Here is a 27,514-nt window from a genome sequence, read left to right as displayed (position 1 = left end):
TTAAAGAGACACCTGATTAGTCTTTGCTTCCTTCCCCCTTCCCTGGCTCTGCAGGAGTCCAGAACCTCCCTAGGCCTCAGTTTCCTTAGCTGCCAAATTGGACTGCAGGAGGATGAACAGAGAGAATATGCCGAAGTACCTGGCTTAGAGTAGCCACTCCACAGAGGCAGGTGCCTGCAGCTGGGATGGAGGGTTCAGCTCTGTCACAGCATAGCAGGGAATCATAACTTACTGTTTAGAAGGTGAGGGGTGAGATGTAAAGAGAGCTCCAAGGCCCCACTGCAGACAAAACCCTGGCAGTAGGTGCTCTAAGCAGAGAGCACAGACGCAACCTCTAGGCAGAGAGCGCAGAGCTGAGTTAGCCTCCTCCATGTGATTCTCTCTCCAGGTGGAGAACGGGTGGAGAACAGGCCCTCTGGCTCAGGGGCTCCAGGGAGCAGGACACGGACTGAAGTGCTGACAGCCCTGACTGATTTAGGAGGAGGGAGGCACACAAAATGAGGCAGACCCCTTCTGACCCTCTGTCAGGGCTGCGGTCAGAGATGCAGGCTGGAGTCCTAAGGGCCTGTACCCAAAGTGTGGGAGCCAAAGAGGGGTAGCCCTCAGTGGTCCTCCAGTTTATTTGGGGAAACTGAGGTGGGAATTGGGAAAATAAGTTCCTTAGGGTTACACAGAGCCTTCATTAACTCAAGACATTTTTTATTCTACTTAATATTTTGGCTGAGTAATATATTTGCATCATTCAAGAAATCAGCTATAGAATTGATATCCTTTAAGAAGTCTCAGCTGGGCATGGTGGCTCACACCTGTAATCCTAATAATTTCAGAGGCCAAGGTGGGAGGATTACTTGAGTCCAGGAGTTCAAGACCAGCCTGGGCAACATAGTGAGACTGTGTCTCTAAAAAATGAGCAAAAAATTAGTCAGGTGTGGTGGCACGTGCCTGTAGTCCCAACTACTCAGGAGGCTGAGGTGGAAGGATCGCTGGACCTGCGAGGTCAAGACTGTAGTGAGCCACGATCGTGTCATCGCACTCCAGCCCGGGCAACAGTGAGCCCTTGTCTCAAAATAAACGAAGTCTCCCCTGCTACTTCTCCGCCTATCTTTATTCCATTGTCCACCTCATCCATCCACTATAAGTCAATTTTATTAGTTTCCTAGGTATCTATTTCATGTAAATAAAGCAAATAGAAAATTTTATTCCACCCTTTTACTCAAAGGAGAGTATACTATGTTCTGCATCTTGCCTTTTTCATTTAACAATGTATTTTGTAGCTTATATCAGTCCATAAAGAGCTTTCTTTTGTGTGTGTGTGTGTGGGGTTTGTTTGTCAGCTGCCTAGTATTCCATGGTGAGGACGTTCTGTAGCTAATTTAGCCAGTCCCTTCCTTAGTAATAGACACTTGAGTTGTTCCCAGACTGATGCTATCGCAAACGATTCTGTGATGAATAACCTTACGTACACAGAGCTGATGACTGGGCAGAATATCAGAGCATGCTGCACTAGCTTTTGGGTTTTTTGTTTGTTTTTTTGAAGACTGGTCTCACTCTACATAAGAGTCTGATCTGCTGATGTAGGAGTTGTGCCATCTCATTGGATGTGGTAGCTAAAGGAAAGGAGAGACTTGTTTTTTGTTTTTTTTTAGACGGAGTCTCACTCTGTCGCCAGGCTGGAGTGCAGTGGCGTGATCTCGGCTCACTGCAACCTCTACCTCCCGGGTTCAAGTGATTCTCCTGCCTCAGCCTCCCGAGTAGCTGTTCATTGAACAGTATTCTTAAGGCAGGTGAATTTTCTGGTGTGTAAATTATACCTCAATAAAACTGTTAAATAAGGTAAGCATTCAGTTTAAGTTGGCGAAAAAAAAGCAATAAAACAAATGCCTAAACAGAAAGAAAGAACGTAATAAAGTCAGAAACCAAGAAAAGAGAATAAAAGAAGGAAAAATATTTTAAGCATTTTTTAAGAAAAAATTTATGAAATACATAAGGCAGTTGAGTTTATTTATCCAGAGGTGGGATAATTATCTCAGGGACTATGAGTTCATTTACAGCTTAAGTAAACAACTCTGGTTTCCAGTAACAGACAGGTCATCTAAGCTTGCAGTCATTACATTCTTCACTGATGACAGGACTCGCCATCCCCATTCTAGGATCTGCCTTCTGTTGAGTGGCTAGTACCCATCCCATCCAAGCACTTTTCATGCATTATCTCCTTGCCTCCTCACAGCAGCCCAAAGAGGTAGCTATTATAATCATTCCTATGTAACCCATGGGAACTGGGGCTCAGAGGGATGGGAGCCTTGGCAGAGGTCACACAGTGTGGGGGTCATCTCCCCCCGGGTGCTAGGCTGCCGGCTTCCACCAGGGGGCAGAGAGAGGCCGGGAATTTGGACGAGCCCCACGTTTTCCTGCGCTTCCCTTGGCTGTGGTCAGAGATCTTAGTGATTAAGGGGTCTGACCTCCTAGTTCTCACTTTACCATAGGGTAAGCTGAGGCCCACGGAGGGACAGTGACCAGCTCAGGTGGCAGAACCAATCAGAGGCGGACGTGGGCCAGAGCCCAAGACGCCAACCCCCCAGCAGCTTGGATACCAGCCCTGGATCGGTCACCTTCAGCAGCTGGGGGGTGGCAGTGGCGACAGGGGCCATGGATTCCGACCCCAGCCTGTGAACTCCACAGACACCGCGGCTCCACACAACCCACACCCCACTGCACACAGAAAGGACACGGCTGCTGCTTCCTGAGCAAGGTTGGGTGTCACCAAGTCACTGGTGACACGGGGAGAGCGCCCCTGGTGAGACGGGGTGAGGAGTCATGCAAATCACGTGACAGAGGGAGTTTCCGGAAGTGAAGCTGTCCTGTGGTTGCTGCTGCTTTCTTAGTAATAGCAAGCTGCTCAGGCCCACGTGAGGCAGGTGTGTCTCATGCGTGTTTTACAGGGGAGGAAGTGAGGCTCAGAGGCCCACAGCCAGGAATGGAGGAGCTGCGACTCCAGGCTGCGGCGCCCATGCCCACACCTGCCTCGGGAGGCCGTCTTCCTTTGGAAGACGGTTTTACTCATTCATTGCATGAGCTGGGCCCTGTGTAATGCTGTTACCCTACCTCTCTAGGCAGGTACAATTATGGTCCCATCCAACACACAAGGAGTCAGAGGCCCAGAGAGGTTCCAGGTCATACGGCCCATGTGGAGCTTTGATGTGAACCCCTCTGTGTGACTGCAGAGCAGGTGCTCTCTTTTTTTTTTTTCCCCAGAGTCTTGCTCTGTCACCCAGACTGGAGCGCAGTGGCACCATCCACTGCAATCTCCTCGTCCCGGGTTCAGGCAATTCTCCTGCCTCACCCTCCCAAGTAGCTGGGATTACAGGCATGCACCACCATGCCTGGCTAATTTTTGAATTTTTAGCAGAGACAGGGTTTTGCCATGTTGGCCAGACTGGTCTTGAACTCCTGAACCTCGTGATCCGCCCTCCTTGGCCTCCCAAAGTGCCAGGATTACAGATGTGAGCCACCATGCCTGGCCAGAGCAGGTGCTCTTGACTTAACCATCGCTTCACCCTCAACCATCCACCACCCTCTACCACAGGACAGGAGGGGTAGAAGGAATGAATAAAGGCTTTGGGTCACTAGGACGTGTCCATATGCGTAGTTATTGGACTGGAAGATGTCAGAGGTGTTCTGTACCTGTGCCTGCACTCTGCTTAGTCCATTCTAGAGAGTGATTTGAGTACAAATGTCAAGGCCAAGTTTGTCCAACCCGAGGCCCACAGGCCACATGCAGCCCAGGACGGCTTTGAATGCGGCCCAACACAAATTCAGAAACTTCCTTAAAGACCATGAGGTTTTTTTGCAATTTTTTTTAAGCTCATCAGCTATCATTAGTGTCAGTGTGTTTTATGTGAGGCCCAAGACAATTCTTCTTCCAATGTGGCCGAGGGAAGTTAAAAGATTGGACACCCCTGGTAGGCATTACTCTTGATCATTTTATTTTATTTTATTTTTTGATATAGGATCTTGCTTTGTCACCCAGGCTGGGGGGCAGCGGCATGATCATAGCTCACCAGAATCTTGAACTTCTGGGTTCAGGTGATCCTCCCAACTCAGCCTCCCTACAGTCATGTCTCACCATGCCCGGCTAATTAAAAAATTACTGTTTTTGAAGAGATAGGATTTTGCTATGTTGCCCAAGCTGTTCTCGAATTCCTGGCCTCAAGTGATCCTCCCACCTCAGCCTTCCAAAGCACTAGGATTACAGCACTTAAAAAAAAATTATGAGTCAAGCACAGTGGTCCACACCTATAATCTCGGCATTTTGGGAGGCTGAGGGAGGAGGACTGCTTGAGCTCAGGAATTCAAGACCAGCCTGGGCAACACAGTGAGACCTCATCTCTACTAAAAATAAGATTTAAAAAAAAACTAGCCAGGCCTGATGGCATAGCTGTAGTCCCAGCTAATCAAGAGGCTGAGGCGGGAGGATTACTTTAGCTTGGGAGATAAGAGGCTGCAATAAGCTATGACTGCACTCCAGCCTGGGTGACAGAGTGAGACTCTGTCTCAAAAAAAAATTAAAATATATAATTACAATTTTAACTATTTTGAGGTGTACAGTTCACAGCATTAAGTTCATTCACATTGTCTGCAGCCATTACCTTGTCCATCTCTAGAACTCTTTCATCTCTCCAAACTGAAACTGTGTACCTATTAAACAATAAGTCTCCATTCTCCCCTTTCTCTAGCCACTGGCAACCACCATTCTATACTTTCTGTCTCTATGAATATGACTACTTTAAGTACCTTACATGAGTGGAATCATACAATATTTGTCCTTTTGTGTCTGGCTTCTTTTATTTAGTATAATGTCTTCAGGGTTCATCCATGTTGTAGTGTGTGTCAGATTTTCATTTCTTTTTTAAGGCTGAATAATATTCTCTTGTATAGCCATACCACATGTATTTATCCATTCATCTGTTGATGGACATTTAGGCTGTTTCTACCTTTTGGGTATTGTGAATAGTGCTGCTATGAACATGGATGTGTAAATATCTGTTCTTTTTGATTCCCTCCCTCCCATTCTTGTAAGGCAAATCTATAAAGTATCTATAGTTTACCCAATGGTGAAACTGCTGGATCATATGGTAATTCTATATTTAATTTTTTTTTTTTTTTTTGAGACAGAGTCTCACTGTGTCGCCCAAGCTGGAGTGCAGTGGCATGATCTCAGCTCACTGCAGCCACCGCCTCCCAGGTTCAAGTGATTCTCTCACCTCAGCCTCCCAAGTAGCTGAGATTACAGGTGTGTGCCACCACGACCAGCTAATTTTGTGTATTTTTAGGAGAGAGAGGGTTTTGCCATGTTGGCCAGGCTGGTTTCAAACTCCTGACCTCAGGTGATCCACCCACCTCAGCCTCCCAAAGTGCTGGGATTACAGGCATAAGTCACTGCACCCGGCCCTATATTTAATTTTTTGAGAAGCTGCCATCCTGTTTTCCACAGCAGCTGCACTATTTTACCTTCCCACCAGCAATGCACAAGGGTTCCAATTTCTCCATATCCTCACCAACACTTGTTACTTTCTGTTTAAAAAAGAATAATAGCCACCCTAATGATTATAAAGAGGTATCATTGTGGTTTTCATTTGCATTTCCCTAATAATTAGTGAGATTAAACATATTTTCATGTGCTTATTGGCCATCTGTAGATCTTTTTTCGGAGGAATTTTTAAGTATTTTGCCTATTTAAAACTGAGTTGTTTTATTTTTGTTGAGTTGTACGAGGTTTTAAAAAATATATTCTGAAAAAAGTAAATATATATATTCTGGATATTAATCACTTATCAGATATATGATTTGCAAATATTTTCTCTCATTCTGTGGGTTGCCTTTCACTCTGGTGATAGTGTCATCTACGAGGCGGGCGGGCGGATCACAAGGTCAGGAGATCGAGACCATCCTGGCTAACACGGAGAAACCCCGTCTCTACTAAAAATATAAAAATTTGCTGGGCATGGTGGTGTGTACCTATAGTCCCAGCTACTCGGGAGGCTGAGGCAAGAGAATCATTTGAACCCGGGAGGCAGAGGTTGCAGTGAGCCGAGACTGCTCCACTGCACTCCAGCCTGGCGAAACAGTGAGATTCTGTCTCAAAAGAAAAAGAAAACAAAAAATGGGCCCCTAAAAACATTGGACTTTTCTTAGGCAGCACAAGTTGGAGGAGGCCCTGCTGTTTTGGGGCCAGTTCATGGATGCTTTGCAGGCCTTGGTAGACTAGCTGTACAAGCTGAAGCTCTGGGCCGGCTGAGAACCAGGCTGTGTATGGGGACTTTGACCTAGGCATGAACTTCAAGGATGCCCTTACCATGAGGGGCAGGCTCTGGGCTGCATGGAGGGAAGGGCTGCTTGGCTGCAAACTTAAGTGTGCCTTCTGCTCTGCCAACCCTCTAGGGAGAAAGGACGCCATGAAAGATCCTGTAAGCTGCTGGTCAGAGAGGCAGCTCCTTACTCTGTGTGTCTAAACAAACTGCTGCTGGGATTCTGCATTGGTCACAAAGATTTTACCAAAATTGTTTTGATTTGATTCCGATTTGGCAATGTGTAAATTTCACTTTGAGTTTCCCTCCACTCCCACCCCTGCCCCACCACTGATCTATTCTCATTTGGTTCACAAAATACATTTTTTTTTTTTTTTTTTTGAGACAGAGTTTCACTCAGTCACCCAGCCTGGAGTGCGGTGGTGCCATCTTGGCTCACTGCAGCCTCCGCCTCCCGGTTCAGGTAATTCTCCTGCTTCAGCCTTCCAAGTATCTGGGACTACAGGCACATGCTACCATTCCTGACTAATTTTTGTATTTTTAGTAGAGACAAGGTGTCATCACGTTGGCCAGGCTGGTCTCGAACTCCTGACCTCAAATGATCTTCCTGCCTCAGCCTTCACAGTGCTGGGATTACAGGTGCGTCACAAAATGAATTTAATTCCAGGTAGAAATCTTCAAAAATACCCATTTCCACTGGCTTTTAAAATACGTGTGAGAACATTGAAACCACTTTGAAACCATACACAGCAATATTTAGTGCACTCTGGGCCTGTCTTATTGTGCTACATAATGTCCTCCTGTTTCAGTAGGATGCATTCTGATGAAATGAATCCATTTTTATCTCTGCTAATGTTCTTTATGTTGAAGTCTAGTTTACCTGATATTAATATTGCCACTCCAGGCTTCTTCCTCCTTTATTTGCATGATATATCTTTTTCGACTCATTTACTTTCAACCTGTGTATTTATATTTACAGAACATCTCTTACAGAGAGCATGTCATTTATTCTTGCCTTTTTTTCATTAACTAATCTGACAATTTCTGACTTTTTTTAAAAAACAGGGTCTTGCTGTGTTGCCCAGGTTGGCCTGAACTCCTGGGCTTAAGTGATTCTCCCAACTCTGTCTCCCAAGTAGCTGAGATTATAGGTGCATGTCACCTCACCCATCTTCTGACTTTTTTTTTTTTTGATGGAGTCTTGCTCTGTTGCCCATGCTGGAGTGTAGTGGTATGATCTCAGCTCACTGCAACCTCCGCCTCCTGGGTTCAAGTGATTCTCCTGTCTCAGCCTCCCAAGTAGCTGGGACTACAGGTGCACGCCACCATGCCGGGCTAATTTTTGTATTTTTTGTAGAGATGGGGTTTCAGGCTGGTCTCGAACTCTTGACTTCAAGTGACCTGCCCCCCTTGGCTTCCCAAAGTGCTGGGATTACAGGAGTGAGCCACCATGCCCGGCCCATCTTCTGACTTTTAATTGGAGCATTTAGTCCACTAACAGAAGGTGACCTGACCCATTGACTAAAGACCCCCCCATGAAGACAGGACTGCCTCATTATGTTTATTTGTTTCTTTATGACCTGTCAGCACACCCTGGGAACATGATGAACTGGAATTTTCCCAGCAGCACCCAGCCGGGAAGGCAAGTGAGACACCCTTTGGGCCCTCAGCAGTCATTTAATGAGGCGTTACAATGCACCTACCTCATGGTGGTCTCTGGAGCTGACACAGTCATGACCTAGAACCTCACTATAGGATCTTGTAATAGAATTAAAAGGTCCTCAGATCACAAATGCAAAGGTTAAATGTGTCTCTGTTAACATGAGATAATCTCCATTCCTGTAGCATGTTTCTCTTTCTTTCCTTCCTTTTCTTTTCTTGTCCCTCCCTCCCTCCCTCCCTTCCTTCCTTCCTTTTTTTTTTTTTTTTTTTTTTTTTTGAGACAGAGTCTTGCTCTGTCACTCAGGCTGGAGTGCAGAAGCACAATCTTAGCTCACTGCAACCTCCACCTCCCAGGTTCAAGTGATTCTCCTGGCTCAGCCTCCCAAGTAGCTGGGATTACGGGCGCCGCCACCATGCCCAGCTAGTTTTTATATTTTTAGTAGAGACAGGGTTTCACCACGTTGGCCAGGCTGATTCCGAACTCCTGCCCTCAGGTGATCTGCTGCCTCAGCCTCCCAAAATGCTGGGATTATAGGCGTTAGCCACTGCGCTGAGGCTTTCCTGTAGTACCCTTCTTATGGAAAACTTTTCTCTGCTTTTTAAAATTGTTTCTTTTCATATTCTATGTGTAGTAGGTATTAGCAGTCATGAATTTAACCTTATGGTTTCAGTCATGAAAATTCATGGATTTGCATTTGTGGCAGTTGTGCAAGAGAGCCGGTCACACAGCGAGAGAGTGAGCCTTGCTGGCCACTGACGCCTCCTTCAACACAGCTTGGTGCCTCTGTTCTTCATCCCTGTGAAATAATGAGCACTTCTTAATGGAAGCACTTCTTAGTGAGCTCATGAAGGTTGCGAGATCCGAGATCCATTCCTTGAAACTGTTGAGAGACTATTGTTTTCAGAGGCTATTTCAGAGAAACAGAGGCTACTCTGTTTCACGGATACTTACTGAAACCCTAAATGCAAGCCTGGCACTGGGATCCAAAGGTAAATTAAGATGATGGTCCCTGCCTGCAGAAGCTCTCAGCCTAGTGCAGGGAACAAACATGTGAATACATGCCCTTCTATTTGGTAAAAGAAGTGGTTGAGAGAGTGAGGGAAGGAAGAAATGGCTCTGCTCATGAAGGTGAAGAGGGCATCAGGAAAAGCAGGTGTTACTTAACTGCATCTTAAAGGGAGGTAACACCTGACCAGACAGGGAAAGGGATTTCCCTTCTTGGTACAGGAAACCACATGTTCAGGTGAACAGAAGTGTCAACAGCAGGACAAGTAGGGGCACCACAGGTATTCCTATGGGACTGCAGCCAATATATGGGGTTAGCAGCCAGATAAGACCATGGAGGTGGGTCAGCAGCAGGGGCCAGGTGATGATGCCCGACCACTGGGTCCTGGGCACTTATCACATTGTGCCTTGCTGGTCCCTGAGATATGGTCCTCAAAAAACTAAAAAGCCATAGTCACATGCGTTTGGAAGAAGCCGACTTAAGGCTAAGCAGGTATTTATTTATTTATTTATTTAATTAATTTACTTATTTATATTTTTTACTGCAGGACTTCTGGAGCTTACAAAGTGCTAAGTGCATGAGGGCTCTCCCAAGGGGGCAATAGATAGTGCAGTGTGTTCTGAACCCCTTTTGTAGGAAAGCCCTCAGAATCTCACCTGGGGAAATTCTGCTATAAGCAATGAAAGACCATGGAAGGATTCAGATTTTCATTTGGAAATGCATTCTGCAGAATCAGTGAGGGCTGGGTGGGGTGGGTGGTGAGATGAGAAATAAGGAGACCCGTGGGGAGGAGGTGCTCCATGAAACACCTGAGTGCAAGGGGGTGTGCACAGGCTCAGGGATTCAAGAGGCATTCGAGGTAGAATCAATAGACTGAACTGTCCTCGGGAGGGAGGGACCTACGTTGGTGCCAGGGTTTTGGTTCCCAGCCCTGGTCGTGTCTAATCAGATGTTGGATATAACCTCTGGCATCCAGCAGGAAGGCCTGCCCTGCTAATACATTTGGAGTTGGGTGTGACTGTATGGTGGCACTGAAGCCTCAGTGGGTGAGGTCATCAGCAGGTGGAGTCTAAGAGGGAGAACGGGACTGTGGACAGATCCAGAGGACACCCATGTTTTGGAAGTGGGCGGGGAGGAGAGGTCAGCAAGGGAGCAGGCGTCCTTGAAGCCAGGGGAGGACAGGGTTTCAAAACCAAGAGAGCCGTGTGTAGTAACCCTCCACGTGCAAGTTACAACAGCGGAGAGATGCTTTTATCTGTCAAACCAGCAGAGATTTATTTATGTATTTAACAGTTATACCTAGTGTTGGTAAGGGTTATAGAAAATAAGCACCCTCATGCTATCGGGGAAACAGATATGTATCAAAAACCATAAAAAGTGTATATGCTCTTTGATTCAAATATTCCATCTCTACACGCCTGTAATCCCAGCACTTTCGGAAGTTGGGGTGGGCAGATCACCTGAGCCCAGGAGTTCGAGACCAGCCTGTCCAACAGAGCAGAACCCTGCCTATACTAAAAATACAAAAATTAGCCAGGCATGGTGGCGCATGCCTGTAATCCCAGCTACTCAGGGGGCTGAGGCACAAAGACCGCTTGAACCCAGGAGGCGGAGGCTGCAGTGAGCCAAGATCATACCATTGCACTTCAGCCTGGGCGACAGAGCAAGACTCCGTATATATAAAAAAAAATCCATCTCTAGAAATTCATCCTAAAGAAAATCACCATGGATGAGCACAGATTATTCTACAAGATTGTTCATAAAACATTGTATATAATATAAAAATATAAAGATATTATCCTGTAACATAAGCTTGATTAAATAAATTATGACAGCAATATGATGGAAAAATACCATGAAGTCAGTAAAAAAAAAAGTGCAATAATTAATGGCATAGTGAAATACTGCAATATAATGTGAAGAGAATAAAGCAAGTAAGATCCTGTTTTTTGTATTAAAAATATACACATACGTGTAAGAAAAAGATACATCAAATATTACCAGTGGTTATCTCTGGAAACAGGGATTTGGGTGGTTTTAAAATTTGTTGGGGGTAATATTTTTACTTTTCTATATTTTCAAAAGTTTCTACAATAACCAAGTTACCTTTGTAATCAGGAAAAAGCAGTTCTTTTAGTGCTCTGAATAGTGTAATAATAATTTTTATTTTATTTCATTTTATTATTTACCTGGCCTTGCAGAAATTTACCTCTTTGGTAAAAGACAGACTAAGCATGTGCTTAAGGTGCCAGCAAATGACTATTTACATTAATAATTTATTTAATATAGAAATTTGTATTGAAGTGATGACTTCAAAATGTGATTTTTGGGGGCATTATACACTTGCTTGGAGGTTTAATCCTCAATCCACATGGTGGGGGGCACCATAATCACTGGTGCCCAGGGCCCTCGAATAGCCCCTGTGAGGCCCTTTGCTGTCCCTCCTTTGCCAGCTCCTCCAGCCTCGGCCATTTGTCCCCTGGGCTCTCCAGGTTCCACTGAGCAGCTGCCCCCCTGCCCAAGCCCAGCTCCAATGCTGTGTGACCTTAATTCCCTTAACCGCTCTGTGCCTCAGTTTCCTCATTTGTTAAAAGAGGAGGTTCCAATGGTATGTACCCCCTGACCATGTGCGAGCGTCACAGAAATGACACGGAACACGCACTCAGAACATGCCTCGCGCGTGGCAAGTGCTAACTGTTACCTGCCATTATTAGGCTCCCCGGCCGGGGTCTCAGAGCCTTGGCACAAGCTCTTCCCTCTGCTTGGAGCACTTTCCTCCACTGACCTTTCCTGGCGCTCCAAGTCAACTCCAGGGGCCTTCCCAGTGTAGTCTAGGTGCCTTCCCCTTCCGCAACGCCTGAACCACACAGGAATAAGTAAGGCGAGAGCACGCCCAGGGAAGAGCAGGGTGTGCAGAAAGGGTCTGAGTTAGTCGAGGCATTTCCGCGAGGATCCTTCTCCTACCAGGCCTGCACCGGGGCCGCGGCGACTGAGAAGACGTGCACAGGTGGCTCCCGAGTGCTCGGGAAGGGCCCCAGAGCTCCTGGCCGGGTTAAGGCAGGATGCGGGTGCGCGTCTCCTCCGCGAAGCTGGATCAGTACTGCGGGCGCAGGGGGCGCAGGGCGCGCAGCGAGGGCTGGCGGGGGCGGCCCGCCTGGGGCGCTGCCCGGGCGCACTCGGGAACCAGGTGGGGGCGCGGGGAAGAGCAGCCGAGCAGGTGCCGGGAAGGAGGCGCCTGCCGCAGCGCATGCAGGGGCCTCGGGGAAGGCGCCAGGAAGCGGCGAAGGGCCGCAGTGGCCGGAACCCGGGCCGGCTGCTGCGGGCAGAGGAACGTGCCCTACCCTCGGGGCTTGGCTGGCACCGCCCAGTCCTCCAGACCGGACTGCGGCTGCGTGTCGGGCCCGGTGGCGACCCCCGCACGCCACGGTTGGGCGGCCAGGTGGCACCACCGGCGGGAACGGAACGGCGCCGCGGCCCTAGGATCTCTGCGCCGAGGCCCGCGGCGGGAGTCACGATGGCCATGACCACGCTGACGCCCAGGCTGCGGACCCCTCGCCCGGGCGGCCGCCCACCCACCCGCGACACCGGCCGCCTCCACTGGTCACTCGCGGGCGTGGCCTCCGCGCCCAGGCCCCGCCCCCGCGCCTCCATTGGTCAGTCCAGGGATGGGGGCGGGCGACACCGACGGCTGAGCCGCGGCAGGGACTCGCGGGAATCGCGCCCCGCGGGTCGCTGCCGGAGCTCGCCCGTCGGCCCTGCGCTGCGCGGACCGCGGCCACAGTCGGACTGGTGGGGACGGCGGCAACAGACGAATTGGCTGACAGTCCCAGTTCGCAGAGTAGTCCCGGCCTTGAGGCGGTGGCGTCCGAGTCCTCTCGTCCCGGAGCTAGGACAGGTGCCGCGCCGGGGGCGCTCCAGGGACTGTGCTGAGGCCGCGGACGCGGCCCTCCCCGCCCCGCCGCGCCGCCCGCCAAGCCCAGCCTCCTTGCCGTCGGGGCGTCCCGGGGCCCAGGGGCGGCCGCGGAGCCGATGCGCGCCCGCTGAGCGTCCCCAGCCCGCCATGGCCGCGCTTCCCGGCCCGCTCTGGCTGCTGGGCCTGGCGCTGTGCGCGCTGGGCGGGGGCGGCCCCGGCCTGCGACCCCCGCCTGGTTGTCCCCAGCGACGTCTGGGAGCGCGCGAGCGCCGGGACGTGCAGCGCGAGATCCTGTCGGTGCTCGGGCTGCCTGGGCGGCCCCGGCCCCGCGTGGCACCCGCCGCCTCCCAGCTGCCCGCGTCCGCGCCGCTCTTCATGCTGGACTTGTACCACGCCATGGCCGGCGACGACGACAAGGACGACGCGCCCGCGGAGCGGCGCCTGGGCCGCGCCGACCTGGTCATGAGCTTCGTCAACATGGGTGAGTGCGGCCGCCCGCGAGGGGACCCTCGGAGTAAACTGGCTACAGGGGAGAGTGCGCGCATCCGCCGGGCCCTGGCCGAACGGGGTGTCACAGACGGTGAACGCGAACCACAGGGGAGTGGGACCGCCGTGGATAGGGAAAGTCTAAGGGTCATGGGGCCCCCTGGGCTGCGGGGTGGTCAGAAGCAGGGTGGGGGGAACTGTGGACTCCCAGGCGCTGCCTTCACCCTGCCCCAAACACACCCAGGAGTAAGAATCAGGTGATGTCCTTGCCCACCTGGGGTGCTCCAGGCAGACAGCCTGGTCCTGGGGAGACAGGTGAGTAAACAGAGGCCGGGATGCTGTCACTGTGATAAGGGCAGTACTGAGGAGAGGGACAAAGTTCAGCGTGGAAACCTGTGGTCACATCATGAGAGTGACCAGAGCTAACTCGCCTGACCTGAGTCCCCAGCAGGCTCTTCCCTGTGCGGAGCCTGAGTGAGGTGCGGCTGTCAGGGGAGTGGCTGGGGAAGGAGCAGGCTCAGTTCAGTGGGGCAGGGACTGTGGCCTTGTCACCCTGGGCCCAACACCTCGGATGTGATCTGGTATAGGGTGAGTGTCCGGGCCTGTGGAATGGCCCAGTGGGTAGCTGGACCCACTTTGTTCTCCGAGGCAAAGCCTGGCTTGTCCTGTCTGCAAATATCTTGTATCAAAGCCTGGAGCGATTTATTTCTTAAGATCTCAGAGATTTTTTTTTTCCAGTACTAAACTCTTTGGTCTATGGTCGTGTAGTTACCGTTGGTCAGGTCCCCCATCTGCTTTGCCTCCTGTCTGTGGCTAGCGAGAGGCCAGGGTCTGGGGGCCAAGGACCACAGCTCAGCCCAAAGTAGGGGAGCTGTGGGGCTGAGAGGAGGGAGAGGGTAACTGCCCCATTAATTCTTCATCCTCACGACAACCCTGATAACAGCCACGGTCTTCATCCCCATCTCCCAGATGAGGACAGTGAGGCTCAGAGAGGCAGCGCCATGCCTAGGACAGTGTAGCCTCGAAGCCGCTGAGCCAGGACAGCCAGGAAGCCTGACTGTCCATCCGGTGCCCAGTGAGATGACATTTCTGTTGTCAGGTCAGGTTTTCAGGGTGCAGAGAGCTTTCTGAGGAGTCTGGGCTGAAGAACACAGGGGACTGAGCCGCAGCAGGTTTTGTGGGGCCGTCAGCCATTTGCTTCCTACACTAGGGCAGAAGAGGGCATGGCCAAGCCTCTGCTCCCCACAACCCAAGAGCTGGTGGTGGAGGTGAGCAGCAGGAGACAGCCGTTCACCATCGGTGAGGGCCCAGTGCAGGCACAGGAATCTGGCCGGTGGGATCTGGATGCTGCCTTCCTAGTTAGAGGACAGGGTGGGGGATGTGGGACAGAGGAGACCATCGTGAAGCTGGGACTGGGCCTCTGTCATCAGGACAGGCTGACACTGGGCTCAGGACCAAGAAGAGTTGTGGATGGAGTCGTCCAAGAATGTCCCCGGGGGAGTCGACCATCAGAATGAGTCACCACTCAGCCCATGTCCTGCCTCCCCTGGCATCCCCTGGGTCAGGACATGCCCAGCCTGGTGGGGCTGTTGCTGGGAATTGCGCAGGGCCTACCCCTCTGTGTGACCTTAGGGAAGTTCCTCACCCTCTCAGCCTTGGTTGCTCCTTGTAAAATGAGGTGCCTGGTGATCTGTCCTCAGGGTTGTTATGTGATTGGTAGAGGGGCAGGAATGGAAAGCCTGTGCCATTCCCCCTCAGAAGGTGAACCTGGACCTGGGCACTGTTGTCCCCAGGCCCTCCCAGCTGTGGCCTAGTTTGGAGGTGACAGGAACATCTCCATGTGTCTTGTACACATGTAAAACCTAGAAATGGATTCTAAAAGCCAACCAAAAAATGTTTGTGCCTGTTTTTAGAATGAAAAGTAGCATGTGAACTTTCACAGCCTTACCATTCCTCCTTTAATTGATGTGAGACTCTTTTGCCAGCCCTGTTTCATGGGCTCAGAGAGGTTAAATGGCCAGCCCAGGGCCACACAGCACATCCGGTATGACATCCATGGCTGTGGATTCCAAATCCCAGCTTCTTCCCACCCCAGCTCTGGGCATTTCATGCAGACCCGGGGCCTCCAGCACTGCGGGATTAACAAGCAGGTTGTTGTTAGTGGAAGCCCAGGCTGCGGGTGGGCGTGGCCAGCTGTCAGAAGGGCTTCTTTATTCTGCTCTGCTAACTGCACTAGTAGAACTCTCTCAGTTAGAGTAGCTTTAACTGGTAATTACTGAGGCCGTGGGGCGGGGTGGGGGTGGGGCGCCGATTAGACATATACCAGGATGCTTTCTCCATGTTTGGAGGCCCCTGGAGGTCGGTGGCCCTTCTCCTGCCTCAGCCTCCCGAGTAGCTGAGATTACAGGCATGCGGGCAGAGGCACAGGCCACCACGGGATCTAATAGCAGGGTCGCTGTGGTGACACCGCCCACACCCAGGCTCCCACACCTGCTCCCACCAGCTCCACCTCTCCTATCAGCCTCATCTGGCTCCTGCACAGCCAGGCCTGGTGCCCCTAGGGCCCAACTCTTGATGACAGCCTGTGGGACCCAGGGGGCAGGATTCTCACAGGCCTCCAGCCATGGCTCAGGTCTCTGTGCAGAGCAGGTGCTTTAGGAAGGCAAGCCTGCGTCCTGATGTTCAGAGTCTGCACTGGGAGGCCAGGGCTGGGGTCAGAGCTGGGGCCCCGGCTGGCCTGTCATCCATATCAGCCTGTAGACCTGGGCTCTCTTGGGCAGGACAGTGATGGAGCAGTTGGATTCTGTCCCTGGTCTCTCTGCTCAGGGAGGGGAGAGCCCTGAACTGGGAGGCAGGACCCAGGTTCTTGTGCTGCCTGGGCCCGCCATTAACTCCTGCATGTCCTGGGCCACGGCCCTTCCCTTCCCTGAGCCTCTGCTTTCTCGTCCATTCTACGGTGATGGCATCCGAAAAGCAAGGTGCCTCCCATCCCTGACCCTGTGGCTCTGTGGCAGAGGCGCCTTCTCACAACACCGCCATGGCTTGGCCCCAGTGCCTCAGGCCGGCCCGGCCCCTCCTGAGGGAGGAAGGATGGTAGGAAGGACCACCTCTGCACACTCCTTCTCAATCCTTCTCCACTCATGTCAGCGGAGAGGCAGGTGCCCATGTTCCAGATTGAGAAACTGAGGCATATGCAGGACTAGCAGGCAGAAGTCCAGCCAGGATCAGAATGCAGGCAGCTTCACTTTCGTCCTGACCCCTTCCTGAACCAGACAGATTTGCTCCTGTGGTCTCCAGTGGCCATGGACCGGGGTGTTGATGAACAGAGCCGTCTGGATTTGGGAGAAGCAGGACTGAGTGGGAATTCAGGACCTGGCCCGGGTCCTGCTCTGCCCTTGCCAGCCATGTAACCTGGAAGGGTGGCACCATCTCCGTGGGCCCCAGGGCCACTTCCTTTGGTTCTTTACTAGGGACCTGTTTCATTTTCCCATTCATTCATTCAGCAAATAGTTCTGTAGCACCTACCAAGGACCAGGCACAGTTCTAGTTGCTGGAGATACAACAATGAAAAAAGTAAAGTCCCTGCCCTCAGGAAGATTACTCTCTAGTTTGAGAGACACATAATGCATATATGAGCCCTAAAGGTAATTGTCGGGTGACACACACGCCCCATCTGGAAACAGGAGGGGCTGAACAATGGCGAGACAAACAGGGCTAGATTGGGGGTTTCTGACCTAAGACCCACACACACAGAATTTACATCCTGACACCGACACCTGATCTCAGTGTGATCTAGGCTTTCCAGTCAGCCTCCGCAAGCCTCAGTTTCCTCCTCTGTAAAATGGAGATACTCATCTTATGGGGCTGTTCTGGGTTGGTGTGAGATGATACCCAGCGATGCCCATGTGCCCAGAGCCTCCACATCTGTTCCTTCATTGGTATCTCACGATTGCCGTCACATCTGTGTGTGAAAGAGAAGAGAGAGAGGCTCAGAGCAGGTTCGTGGTTTTCCCAAGGCCACACAGCGGGCTGTCTCCCTGCCTCTGCATCCTCTGCTCTTCAGAATAGCAGCTGCCTCTCCACACAGCCCAGGGCCTGGCCCACCATTAAATGCAGTGTGTGCTGCTGAAATGGACTGTGTTGAATGGGAACCTGTGATGTAAACTGAGACTACTGCTTAAAAAATATGTTTGTTTTGGGATTTATAGAACTACTGCATGTTCCTTTTAGAACACTCAAATCATATAAATTAATTATAGAATTTCCTTATAGAAAGCTCAGACCATATATTCAGAAACATATGATATGAAACCCCAAGTAATCCTCCCTGTACCTCAGAGAATATCAGTGTTTTAATCCTTTAATGCAGCACTCCCTACCCCCAACCAGCCATGATATTTTATCAATACAAATATTAACACTTGTATATTATTATTATTTTCAGAGACAGGGTCTCTGTCACCCAGGCTGGAATGCAGTGGCATGATCATAGCTCACTGCAACTGCGAACTCCTGGGCTCAAGCAATGTTGTCACCTCAGCCTCCTGAACGGCTAGAACTACAGGTGTGCACCACTATGTCCAACTAATTGCTTTAAATCTTTTGTAGAGATGGGATCTCACTGTATTGCCCAGGCTTGTCTCAAACAACTGATCCTCCTGCCTCTGCCTCCCAAAGTTCTGGGATTATAGGCGTGAACCACCATGCCCAGCGTTTTCTTTTCTTTCTTTTTTTAACTGCATGGGACATTAATGCTCACTGTTTTGCAACTTTGTTGTTTTTCAATTTAACAATAAATCTTTTATCCATCTTAAAAGTCAAATATTAGGGTGACTGTATGCCCAAAGGTATTTGCCCGTCCAAGAGTTTAAGGTGGGTCCCTTTTCCCCAAAGTTCTGTCTGGCCACCAGAATGGTGCATACTTTGGATCCCTAGTGACTAGTCCTACCCATTTCTGCAGTGTTTTCTCATCCCTGGAGTAAGTGATTACGACTGCCTTCATTCACAGAGGAGGAAGCTGAGTCTCAAAGAGTATAAGTGACTGGCCCCGGGTCCTGGATGCACAGACCCACAGGAGCAGATAGCAGCTACACAGCTGTAGGAGGGTAGGCCCTGGAGGTGGGGCAGCAGAGTGGTGGTTAGTGACCCTGGAGTGGGGCTCACTGGCTTTCAATTCTGGGTCTACTGCTTGAGAGCTATGAGCTGTTGAACAGGTCATTTAAAGTCTCAGCATCTCAGTTTCCTCATCTTAAAAACTGGGATAATAATGCCTGTATCTGGCCAGGTGTGGTGGCGTGCACCTGTAATCCCACCACTTTGGGAGGCCTTGGCAGGTGGATCACTTGGGGTCAGGAGTTCCAGGCCAGCCTGGCCAACATGGTGAAACCTTGTCTCTACTAAAAATACAAAAAAAATTAGCCGGGCATGGTAGCGCAGACCTGCAGTCCCAGCTACTCGGGTAGCTGAGGGGAGAGAATTGCTGGAACCCGGGAGATGGAGGTTGCCTGGGAGAGTGAGACTCTGTCTAAATAATAATAATAATGCCTGTATCATAATACAATGATTAAATAGGTTATAGCACATAAAAACTTAGCAAGTGTCTGGCCAGGCACGGTGGCTCACACCTGTAATCCCAGCACTTTGGGAGGCCGAGGAGGGGCAGATAACCTGAAGTCAGGAGTTCAAGACCAACCTGGCCAACATGGTGAAACCCCGTCTCTACTAAAAATACAAAAATTAGCCAGGTGTGGTGGCGGGTGCCTGTAATCCCAGCTACTTGGGAGGCTGAGGCAGGAGAATCACTTGAATCTGGGAGATGGAGGTTGCAGTGAGCCGAGATCATACCATTACACCCCAGCCTCGGCAACAGGAGCGAAACTCCATCTGAAAAGATACATAAATATATAAATAAAATAAAATAAAACCAAAAACAAAACTTAGCAAGTGTCTGGCACTGCTCAATAAGTGGCTGTGGGTATTATGAGGGAAGGACCTGTGGGATTATGCCCCGACCCCCAGTCATTTACTTAGGGACCTAGAGCAGAGTAGTAAAAAGCATAGCTCCAGGATCTGACCCAGGCTGCCTGGGTGAAATCCCCATTCCACCTAGGCCTCCTTGTAGTGGATGCTGTGGGGGGCTTCCCAGAGCTTCTCTTCAGCATTGAGTTGCTCACGACCCAGCTGCCTGGAGTGCTGGCTGCTGACAGCTCACAGGGGAGTCCTCTAGGTTTTGTTTGTTTGTGTTTTGAGATGGAATTTCACCCGTCACCACACCCGGCTAATTTTGTATTTTTAGTAGAGATGGGGTTTCACCATGTTGGTCAGGCTGGTCTCAAACTCCTGACCTCAGGTGATCCACCAGCCTCGACCTCCCAAAGTACTGGGCTTACAGGTGTGAGCCACCATGCCTGGCCCTTCTCTAGGTATTGATTGACTGAGCCCTAAGAAGCTGCCCGAGGTTAGACACCATCCCTGGGGACACCCCACATCCAATAGCTGGTCTATGGCAGTATCGGTGCCCAGCCCCCTTGCCTTAAGGAGAGACAGCTCTGAAGGGCCACCAGCCCCAGAGCTCCCCGTGCGGTCACAGTTGTCTGAGTCCTTTGTTTTGGTTGTTTCTGAAACTTGCTCCCTTTATTCACTACAAAAAGCAGTAAAGTTTCCAGTTTTCCCAGTAAATTTTCTGACTCAGTGTCTGTTGCCCAGAGAGCTTAACCTAAGATACAGTTTATACGATTATAGTCTAATTTATTTAATGTTCTGAGCCTCAGTTTCCTCATCTGTAAAATGGGAGAGCTACCTCATTGGATGATTAAGAGTATTAAATGAGTTAATTTGTGTAAAATTATGAAAAGAGTGGCTGGTCAGTGCTCAATAAATGTCAGCTTTATTTGTTTTTAGCCCAAGGCCAGCTGGTTAGTGGCAAGACCAGAAGCAAAAGTTGGTAATTTCCTTTAACTGCTGGCTCTATCTTGAGCAGCAGCCGTTCCTTCTCAACAGTCCTGGACCCTGCACACCAGGGTTCTGGGGAAGTTGATGGCAGCAAGACCCGGGTATGGAGAAAGTTGACTCGTTCAGGGCTTTAAGAGCAGTCTATGAACACTCCTTAGCAAGCACTGCTGCAAACCTACTGTGTGCTGTTCCCCTTCCTGTTTATCTTGGGGGCTAATAAAAGCACAGCCCCAGCCCAACCCAAAGTCTACTCATTTACTGAGAAAGAGAGGCCCAAAGACTACTCAATATAAATGATCCCCAAATGGGAGAAATGTCCATTACCCACTTGGCAAACATGGGTGTGAGGGTTCAACAGTGCAGAAGACCGACAAGATCCTTCTCTCATTTTCTGGGAGACAAACAAGGCCAAAGGAGAGGAGGCATGGCTCCTGGCGGGAGATGGGGTCTCGCTGTGTCACCCAGGCTGGAGTGCAGTGGCACGATCACAGCTTGCTGCAGTCTTAACCTCTCAGGCTCAAATGATCCTCCCACCTCAGCCTCCCAAGTAGCTGGGGAGTACAGGTGCCCACCACCATGCCCAGCTAATTTTTAAGCACTTTTTATAGAGACGAGGTCTCATGATATTGCCCAGGCTGGTCTTCAGCTCCTGGGTTCAAGCCATCCACCCACCCCGGCCTCCTAAAGTGCTGAGATGACAGGTGTGAGCCACTGCGCCTGGCCTCTTGCATGTTTTTGAAATGTCAGTTCTTGAAGTGAAAATCCCATTATGGCTTTTCCTGCTCAGGAGCTTCTGTGTGTCCCTTCAAGCCAGAATGGAATTCAGGTTTCCCCAGCCTGGCATTCCGAGTTCAGCGTTCTAGTCAACTGCACCGCTTGGTGTTCCCTTGACATAGCTGCAGCTTGGAGAGGCCGTGAATGAGGAGAAACGAATGTAGACTTTGGAGTCCAGACAGACTTAGACCTGAATCCCACCTTGGATGCCTCCAGTTGCGGCCTTGTGCAAATCAGTTAACTTCCGGGATCTTTAGTGCGCTCTTCTATAACCTGGGATGAATAATGTTCCCTACAGGGTTGTCGTGGTGCTGCCTTCACCATGGCCTTCAATGGTCCCGCCTCCTGGCATGCGCAGAGTTCTGTGTCCCCTCCGACATGTGCCAGTGCTGGTCTGTGTGACCAATAGAATATGACCCTAGTGATAGGTCCCTGCCAGGATTAGTCTATAGAAGACTGTGGCTTCCATCTCTCAGATGCCTCATTCTGGGGGAGGTCATGAGGTGAGCAGCCCTATGGAGAGGGCCACATGGTGAGCAGCTAAAGACAGAGCTTAGAAGTGCATCAGTCATCCCCAGCTAAGTCTTCAGAGACTGCAGCCCTAGCTGACAGCTTGACTGTGACCTCATGAGAGACCCTGATCCAGGCCTACCCAGCTAAGTTCCTGGATTATTGGCCCTGAGAACAATGTGCAACAATATGTGTTTGTTGTTTTAAACTGCTACATTTGCATAATGAGTTACCTAGCAACAGATAACTAACACAGTCAGGTTAGCATGAACAGGAAGGAGGTACCACATGTGCCCAGCATGGTGCCTGACACACAGGTCAGTGCTTCAAAAGTGCGACCTGGAACAGCATCTCCCACCTCTCAGCCTTTCCCTAGGTGACTCTTCAGTTCTCTTCCTCAGAGTTCTTCCACCCCTCTTGAACATGTTTTCAAGGAAAGTTTTCTCTGCCTCCTTCTTCCAAAGCCCTGTATGTGACTACGACCGTCACCAGAGCACTTGTCCTGCATTGCGTGCACTTCTCTTGGGATTCCAGTCGCTTTCTGTCTGTGTGATGCAGGGGCACACCTAGCCCCCTTTCTCCTACTTCCCAGCATCCCCTGAACAACCTGAGAATAGGGACCAAGTCTGACTTTTCCCGGCACGCCCCCATGGTGCACCCAGCCCTTGAGTGGCAGGAAATTGAGGGAAAGAGGAACTCAGCAAGAGGCAGGGAGTGTCAAGAGTGGGGAGAAGGCTGGGCCTGGTCAGGTGGGACAGAGTGGGGCCGGCCCTCCCTGTCTGTGTGGGGGCTAACAATGGGTGCCACAGCTCCCTGGGCCCTTCCCTGGGACCCCAAGACCCCGCAGGGCCCCGCCTGGAGGAAGGTGGCTTCACGGGCATTCTCAGGTGTCTGTTGACAGGAGGGCCTTGTTGACGGGTGACCCCCCATCCCAATATGTCCCATTGAACTCCAGGGCCACTCGTTTCACACTGGCCCCAAGTGTGAACATCCACATCACGGGCCTCTAATCTGACACAGGCCTCTAATCTAACCCTGGAAACCCTCTGCCCCTCCTTGGCCTCAGTTTCCCCATCTCTGCAGGGTTGCCTGAAGGCCTTTCCAGCTCTGACCGAAGAATGTGCCCACCCCCTGCCTGCTGATGGGGGCTTCTCCGGGGTGAGGCACAGGGTGGGGAGGTGCACCCAGCCCCCCTCCTCCCGGAACCTCTTTCCCACAGGCAAGAGAGGATGTGTCACTGACCACTTCTTTCTGGAAAATTCCCACAGTTCAGTTCTTTCCTGGGATTTCACTGGAGGAATTGCATCTTTCTTGCTCACATCTCCTGGGATCTATTCTTGGCCTTGGCGGGCTTGATGTGGTGGTATGTGTGGGTGTTCCCTTTTAATTTGGGGTCCAGAGCCGTCTGAGGCCTGGACTGGTAATTATGAGAGCAGCACCATTTATGGAAACAGCCCTTGAAGCAAGCCAGTGATGAGACCCGGCTGGAAATACCTCAGCATGGAGGCCTGGGCCTGCCTGGAGGCGGTGCTGAGATTTCTGGGTGGGAGAAGCCCCTTTAGGATGCAGAACCAACAGGTCATGAGTCCCACCCTCCCTTGGCCTGCAGAGGCTGTGGGGCCCAAGCCTTGTTTTGGGTCTGAAGTGGCCCCTCCCAACCCCCGCCTTTGCTGCCTGTGGGACCAGCCAGGCAGGCCCATCCCATGTGCCCTGGGCTCTGGGGGAGCCACTGTCCACCTTCAGGGGCCAGGCCGGGAGAGTAGGCAGGTCCACAGCAATGGGAATGTCGGTGGCTTCTGACGGAGTCACACGGGGACATGGTAGCCACACCCAGACTGGCAGTGATACCCAGCCCAAGGCGCTCTGAGTGCCGGACACTGAGCCGCTGTCCTGGGGACAAGAGGCCCTTGGGAAGAAGGCGCTGGGGCACCCCCGCTCTGGGGCCTTGGAACACAGTGGCCGATGAGCCAACATGCGAGCCTCCCGTGTCCACCCACGTGGCTCCATCCCAGCCCTCCAAGGGCTCGCTGTCCAGAGGAACAGCTGAACCAGAGACAGCAAGCCCTGGCATGGGGGCCAGGAGAGGTTGAAAGCCTGACCTGCCTGGGGTCTGAGGACTGGGAGGCTTCTCAGCCGGACTGAGAGGGACGGGGCCGCCTGGGGAGAGCAGCTTCCAGGAGGGACTCTGCGGGAGGCGTCTGCAGGCAGAAGGCACAAGAGGCCCAAGGGACAGATGGCAGGGCCAGCGCAGGGAGGGCCCTGGGACACTCTTCCTGTGGGCCCTTCGGGGCTGGGGAGGGTCTGAGGGGAGGTGGGACCGCTCACAGGCCACAAGATTCTGTTCTGAGCTGGAGGATGAGGGTGTCTTTTGAAGTCCCATTTTTTTGGTCAGAAATAAGACAAATTTAGGTTGTCTGGGTGAGACTAAATTGCCCAGAGCACAAAAATAGCCAGAGTTCTTGTTGATGTTGGGCTGAGGGTCGCAGAGTTTGGCATCTGGAGGCCTAGACTGGAGTGGCAAGCACAGGGCCCCACATGTGGCCAGTGGAAGCCACCTGCTGCCCACCCGGGCCTTTCCTGGAAGCATGGGGTTGCTTCCGAAGTTTGCTTTATCCGAGGCTGGAGGAGGAAGCTGAGGGTTCCATCAGCACAGGTTGGCGATTCATGATTGTTTATTTTCCCGGGAGTCACATTAAGGTGGTTTAGGTGGTTTAGAAAGCAGATTCATTTGCTGCTTCCCCAGACAGAAGCCGGTTCAGCGTTAGACCATTTGGGGCAGCTTTTATGATTTTGTAGGAAATAAACATTTAGAGGTGCCTGTGGAACCAGGTATAGCTTGGTCTGTTTCCTGTGACCAACGAATTGCTCTCTGCAAATGTCTTTTCATATTTTTGCCAATATGTCTTTGGAATTCTTGTGTCAAAGGGTAAATTCATATGTAATTTGGCTAGGTGTTGCTAAATTCCTCCTCTACACAGCATTCCTATCAGCAACGCCTGAGAGAATAGTCTGATCTTAATCTTTTTCCTTCTCCAAGGCCATGCGGAGCCCTGTGAAAAGCACCCATTACTCGTGAGCCCATAACCTTTTCTGTTTCCTTCACAGCATTTACAGTAGAACCAAGAAACGACATCCCATATTTTACTTGCTTTTTGTTGATATTTCATGTCTTCCATTAGGCCATAAACTCCATGTGTGTGTCCATGGACACATTGTGTGACAATGTCCATCTTGTTCATTGTTGTATTTTCAGTGCCCAGAACAGTGTTGTACACACAGTAAGAACTGGATAAATGTATTTCTAAATTAAACATGATGAACTTATTAGATGAGTGAAAGAATACATTTATTTAGAAAAACATAATTCAAAGTGTTATTTCTGACCAAAAAGTAAGACTTCAAAAGACACCCTCGGGTGCTGTGGAACAAGGCACGGTCATTCCTTCTCCGCCCTGGGCTGGGATGAGCGGCCACCTCCTCCTGCCCACACACGTCTGACCCCGTCCCCTGCCCTGCACAGCTGTTCGCCTGCCCATGGCTGGACCAGGTCCCCACTGCGAGGACAGGAAGTGCTCCCCACATCCGCCTCGGCCCACACAGCCTGGTGCTTTTACAAACCTGACTGTGGTCACTGAGCCCAGTAACCAGAGAACATTTTTTAAAAGACTAACATATCATTGAAATCTCAGTGTTGGGTTTTGGGGAAGGCACTGGGCGGCTCCCACCCCTGCTTTCCGGAAACACAGATTTCTAGAGTTTGAGAGGGACAGGATGCTAAAGTGAGACTTCCCTAAATATAGCGTCCCGGGTATTTCCAGACACTTGGGGAAATGTGGGCTTTATTCCACAACTGCAGCCTTTGTTTGATTGGCAGGCCAGCCCCCGCCACGGGGCCCTGCTGCCCATCTCACCTCCAGCCTGGCCTCTACCCTCGCCTCCACCGTGTCTTCTAATTCCCCGCCCCTCACGCCGCCCCCCTGCTGCCCCCATCCCCTGTGCTCCCCACTGGCCAGAAGCGAAGCCCAGGCTCCTGGCCCGGGATTGGCACCCTCAGCAGGCAGGCCGCAGCAGAGCTCATGTGCTGTCCCCAGCATTGCTGACCTGTGGGCGCCTCCACCCCTGCGCATGTGAGGTCCCCTCTCCCTAGAGCACCCTCCCCGCCACCTTCTCCACCTACCAAGACCCCATCCTACCCTTCAAAGCCAGTTCAGATGCCACCTGCTCAGATCCCACCGCCCAGTGAGACCCTCCAACTTCCCCAGCACCTGACTGGCCTCTCCGGGAGTTGTCACTCCTGCCCTGGTTTTTCTTGTTCCTTTCCACGTTTCCCTCCTTCCTCCTCCACCTTGTTCCAGAAAGGAAATGTCGGTCTCCTGCCCTCTGCTGTTTCCTGGTGCTTGCTTTCCCTGCCTTGCCCTCAGGCCCCTCTGCTCTGGCCCTCTGCCCTGGCTGGCTGGCCCCTGCAGGGCCCGTCTCCCTGACCCATGGCAGATTTGCACTCATGCCTCAGCCCAGCTCAGCTGTCAGCCCTGAGCCCTCCCCTGCCACACCTCCCATCCAGGCAGTGGGCAGGCTCTGGATGGCTTGTGTCCCCCGAGATGCCGTCGGTGATGTCGGTTTTGTCCCTGTCTACCAGGTTTCCCTGCAGGGCCGGGGCCCTTTTCTGCCTTGGGTCCAATGTCCATCTTCCCTTTAGCCTGGAAGCTCCCAGAGGAGGCCCCCTCCTCTGTCTCATGTCCGGGTCCCAGGATCAGCCAGATCGAGAAGGGGAGCATTGGGAGTTTGGGGTTTGGAGCCTGGGGTCTGTTGAGCACCAGCCAGGTGCAGGGCTCAGGCTGAGCCTGGCTGCAGGGCCTCTCAGCCCTGTCTGCTCCCTGGGACCAAGCCTGGAACAAACGTTTGCACAAAAGGAAACCGGCCCCGCCAGGCCTCCCTGGGTCCCCTCCACCTTGAGTGGTGGGTGGCTGGGGGCGGTGGCTCACACCAGCTCTGCCCACTCCAAAGTCCGAGCCATTCCGAGCGCCAGCCCAGCTCTGCTTTGTCTTCTAGTGGAGCGAGATCATGCCCTGGGCCACCGGGAGCCCCACTGGAAGGAGTTCCGCTTTGACCTGACCCAGATCCCGGATGGGGAGGCGGTCACAGCTGCGGAGTTCCGGATTTACAAGGTGCCCAGCATCCACCTGCTCAACAGGACCCTCCACGTCAGCATGTTCCAGGTGGTCCAGGAGCAGGCCAACAGGTGCCTTCCCCTTGGCCCAGGTGCCCCTGCCCCTGCCCGCCTCACAGTCTCATGGTCAAGGCAACCCAGCAGGGAGTGGGGGTTGGTGGAACACTTCCCAGAGGACCCGAAAGAGACCCTCAAAGACGGGAAAGATGCTTGGCCCGAGCCCCCTGCACTGCGGGAAGAGCCCCAGTGACAGTCCTGCCTTCAAGTCCCTGCCCTGCCATCCTGGCTATGGGGACTTGAACAGCTCATTGAACCACTGAGCCTCAGTTTCCTCATGTGTACACCTCTGTGGGCTGAGGCGGTGAGATGAGGCTCAGAAGGGGCACAGGCAGAGTCAGGTAGGAGATGCCCCGGTGACGGCCCCCAGCGGGTCCTGGAGACACAGAGGCAGCTGTGCCGGCCGCCGGTTAATTGTTCTTTCGTGTCCACAGGGAGTCTGACTTGTTCTTTTTGGATCTTCAGACGCTCCGAGCTAGGGACGAGGGCTGGCTGGTGCTGGACGTCACAGCAGCCAGTGACCGCTGGTTGCTGAAGCGTCACAAGGACCTGGGACTCCGCCTCTATGTGGAGACTGAGGACGGTGAGGCTGGGGGCTCTGTGGGAGCAGCCCCTGGGGCTTCTCTGTGCCAGCACAGGCAGCAGCTTCCTGTGGCCCTGGGCTCCCGGCCTCACCAGCTGT

At 51.9% G+C, this 27,514-nt stretch overlaps 3 protein-coding genes across 3 annotated transcripts in view; 2 read left to right on the top strand and 1 right to left on the bottom strand.

Annotated features, from left to right (window-relative positions):
• Positions 1 to 27,514, top strand: part of NT5C1A (5'-nucleotidase, cytosolic IA) — a 569,993-nt gene that overhangs the window by 417,111 nt on the left and 125,368 nt on the right. The window lies entirely within an intron of this gene.
• CAP1 (cyclase associated actin cytoskeleton regulatory protein 1) overlaps positions 1 to 27,514 on the bottom strand; it is a 381,786-nt gene that overhangs the window by 260,720 nt on the left and 93,552 nt on the right. The window lies entirely within an intron of this gene.
• Positions 12,675 to 27,514, top strand: part of BMP8B (bone morphogenetic protein 8b) — a 31,508-nt gene continuing 16,668 nt past the window's right edge. Inside the window, exons 1-3 of the mRNA XM_050799720.1 lie at positions 12,675 to 13,368; positions 26,658 to 26,847; positions 27,267 to 27,415. Of these exons, the coding sequence (XP_050655677.1) occupies positions 13,035 to 13,368; positions 26,658 to 26,847; positions 27,267 to 27,415 (673 nt within the window). The 5' untranslated portion in view covers positions 12,675 to 13,034. The remainder of the gene's footprint in view (positions 13,369 to 26,657; positions 26,848 to 27,266; positions 27,416 to 27,514) is intronic.

Source organism: Macaca thibetana, chromosome 1, assembly GCF_024542745.1.
Source record: "Macaca thibetana thibetana isolate TM-01 chromosome 1, ASM2454274v1, whole genome shotgun sequence".
NCBI classification, from domain to species: domain Eukaryota; kingdom Metazoa; phylum Chordata; class Mammalia; order Primates; family Cercopithecidae; genus Macaca; species Macaca thibetana.
This window is presented reverse-complemented; position numbering and strand designations above follow the sequence as displayed.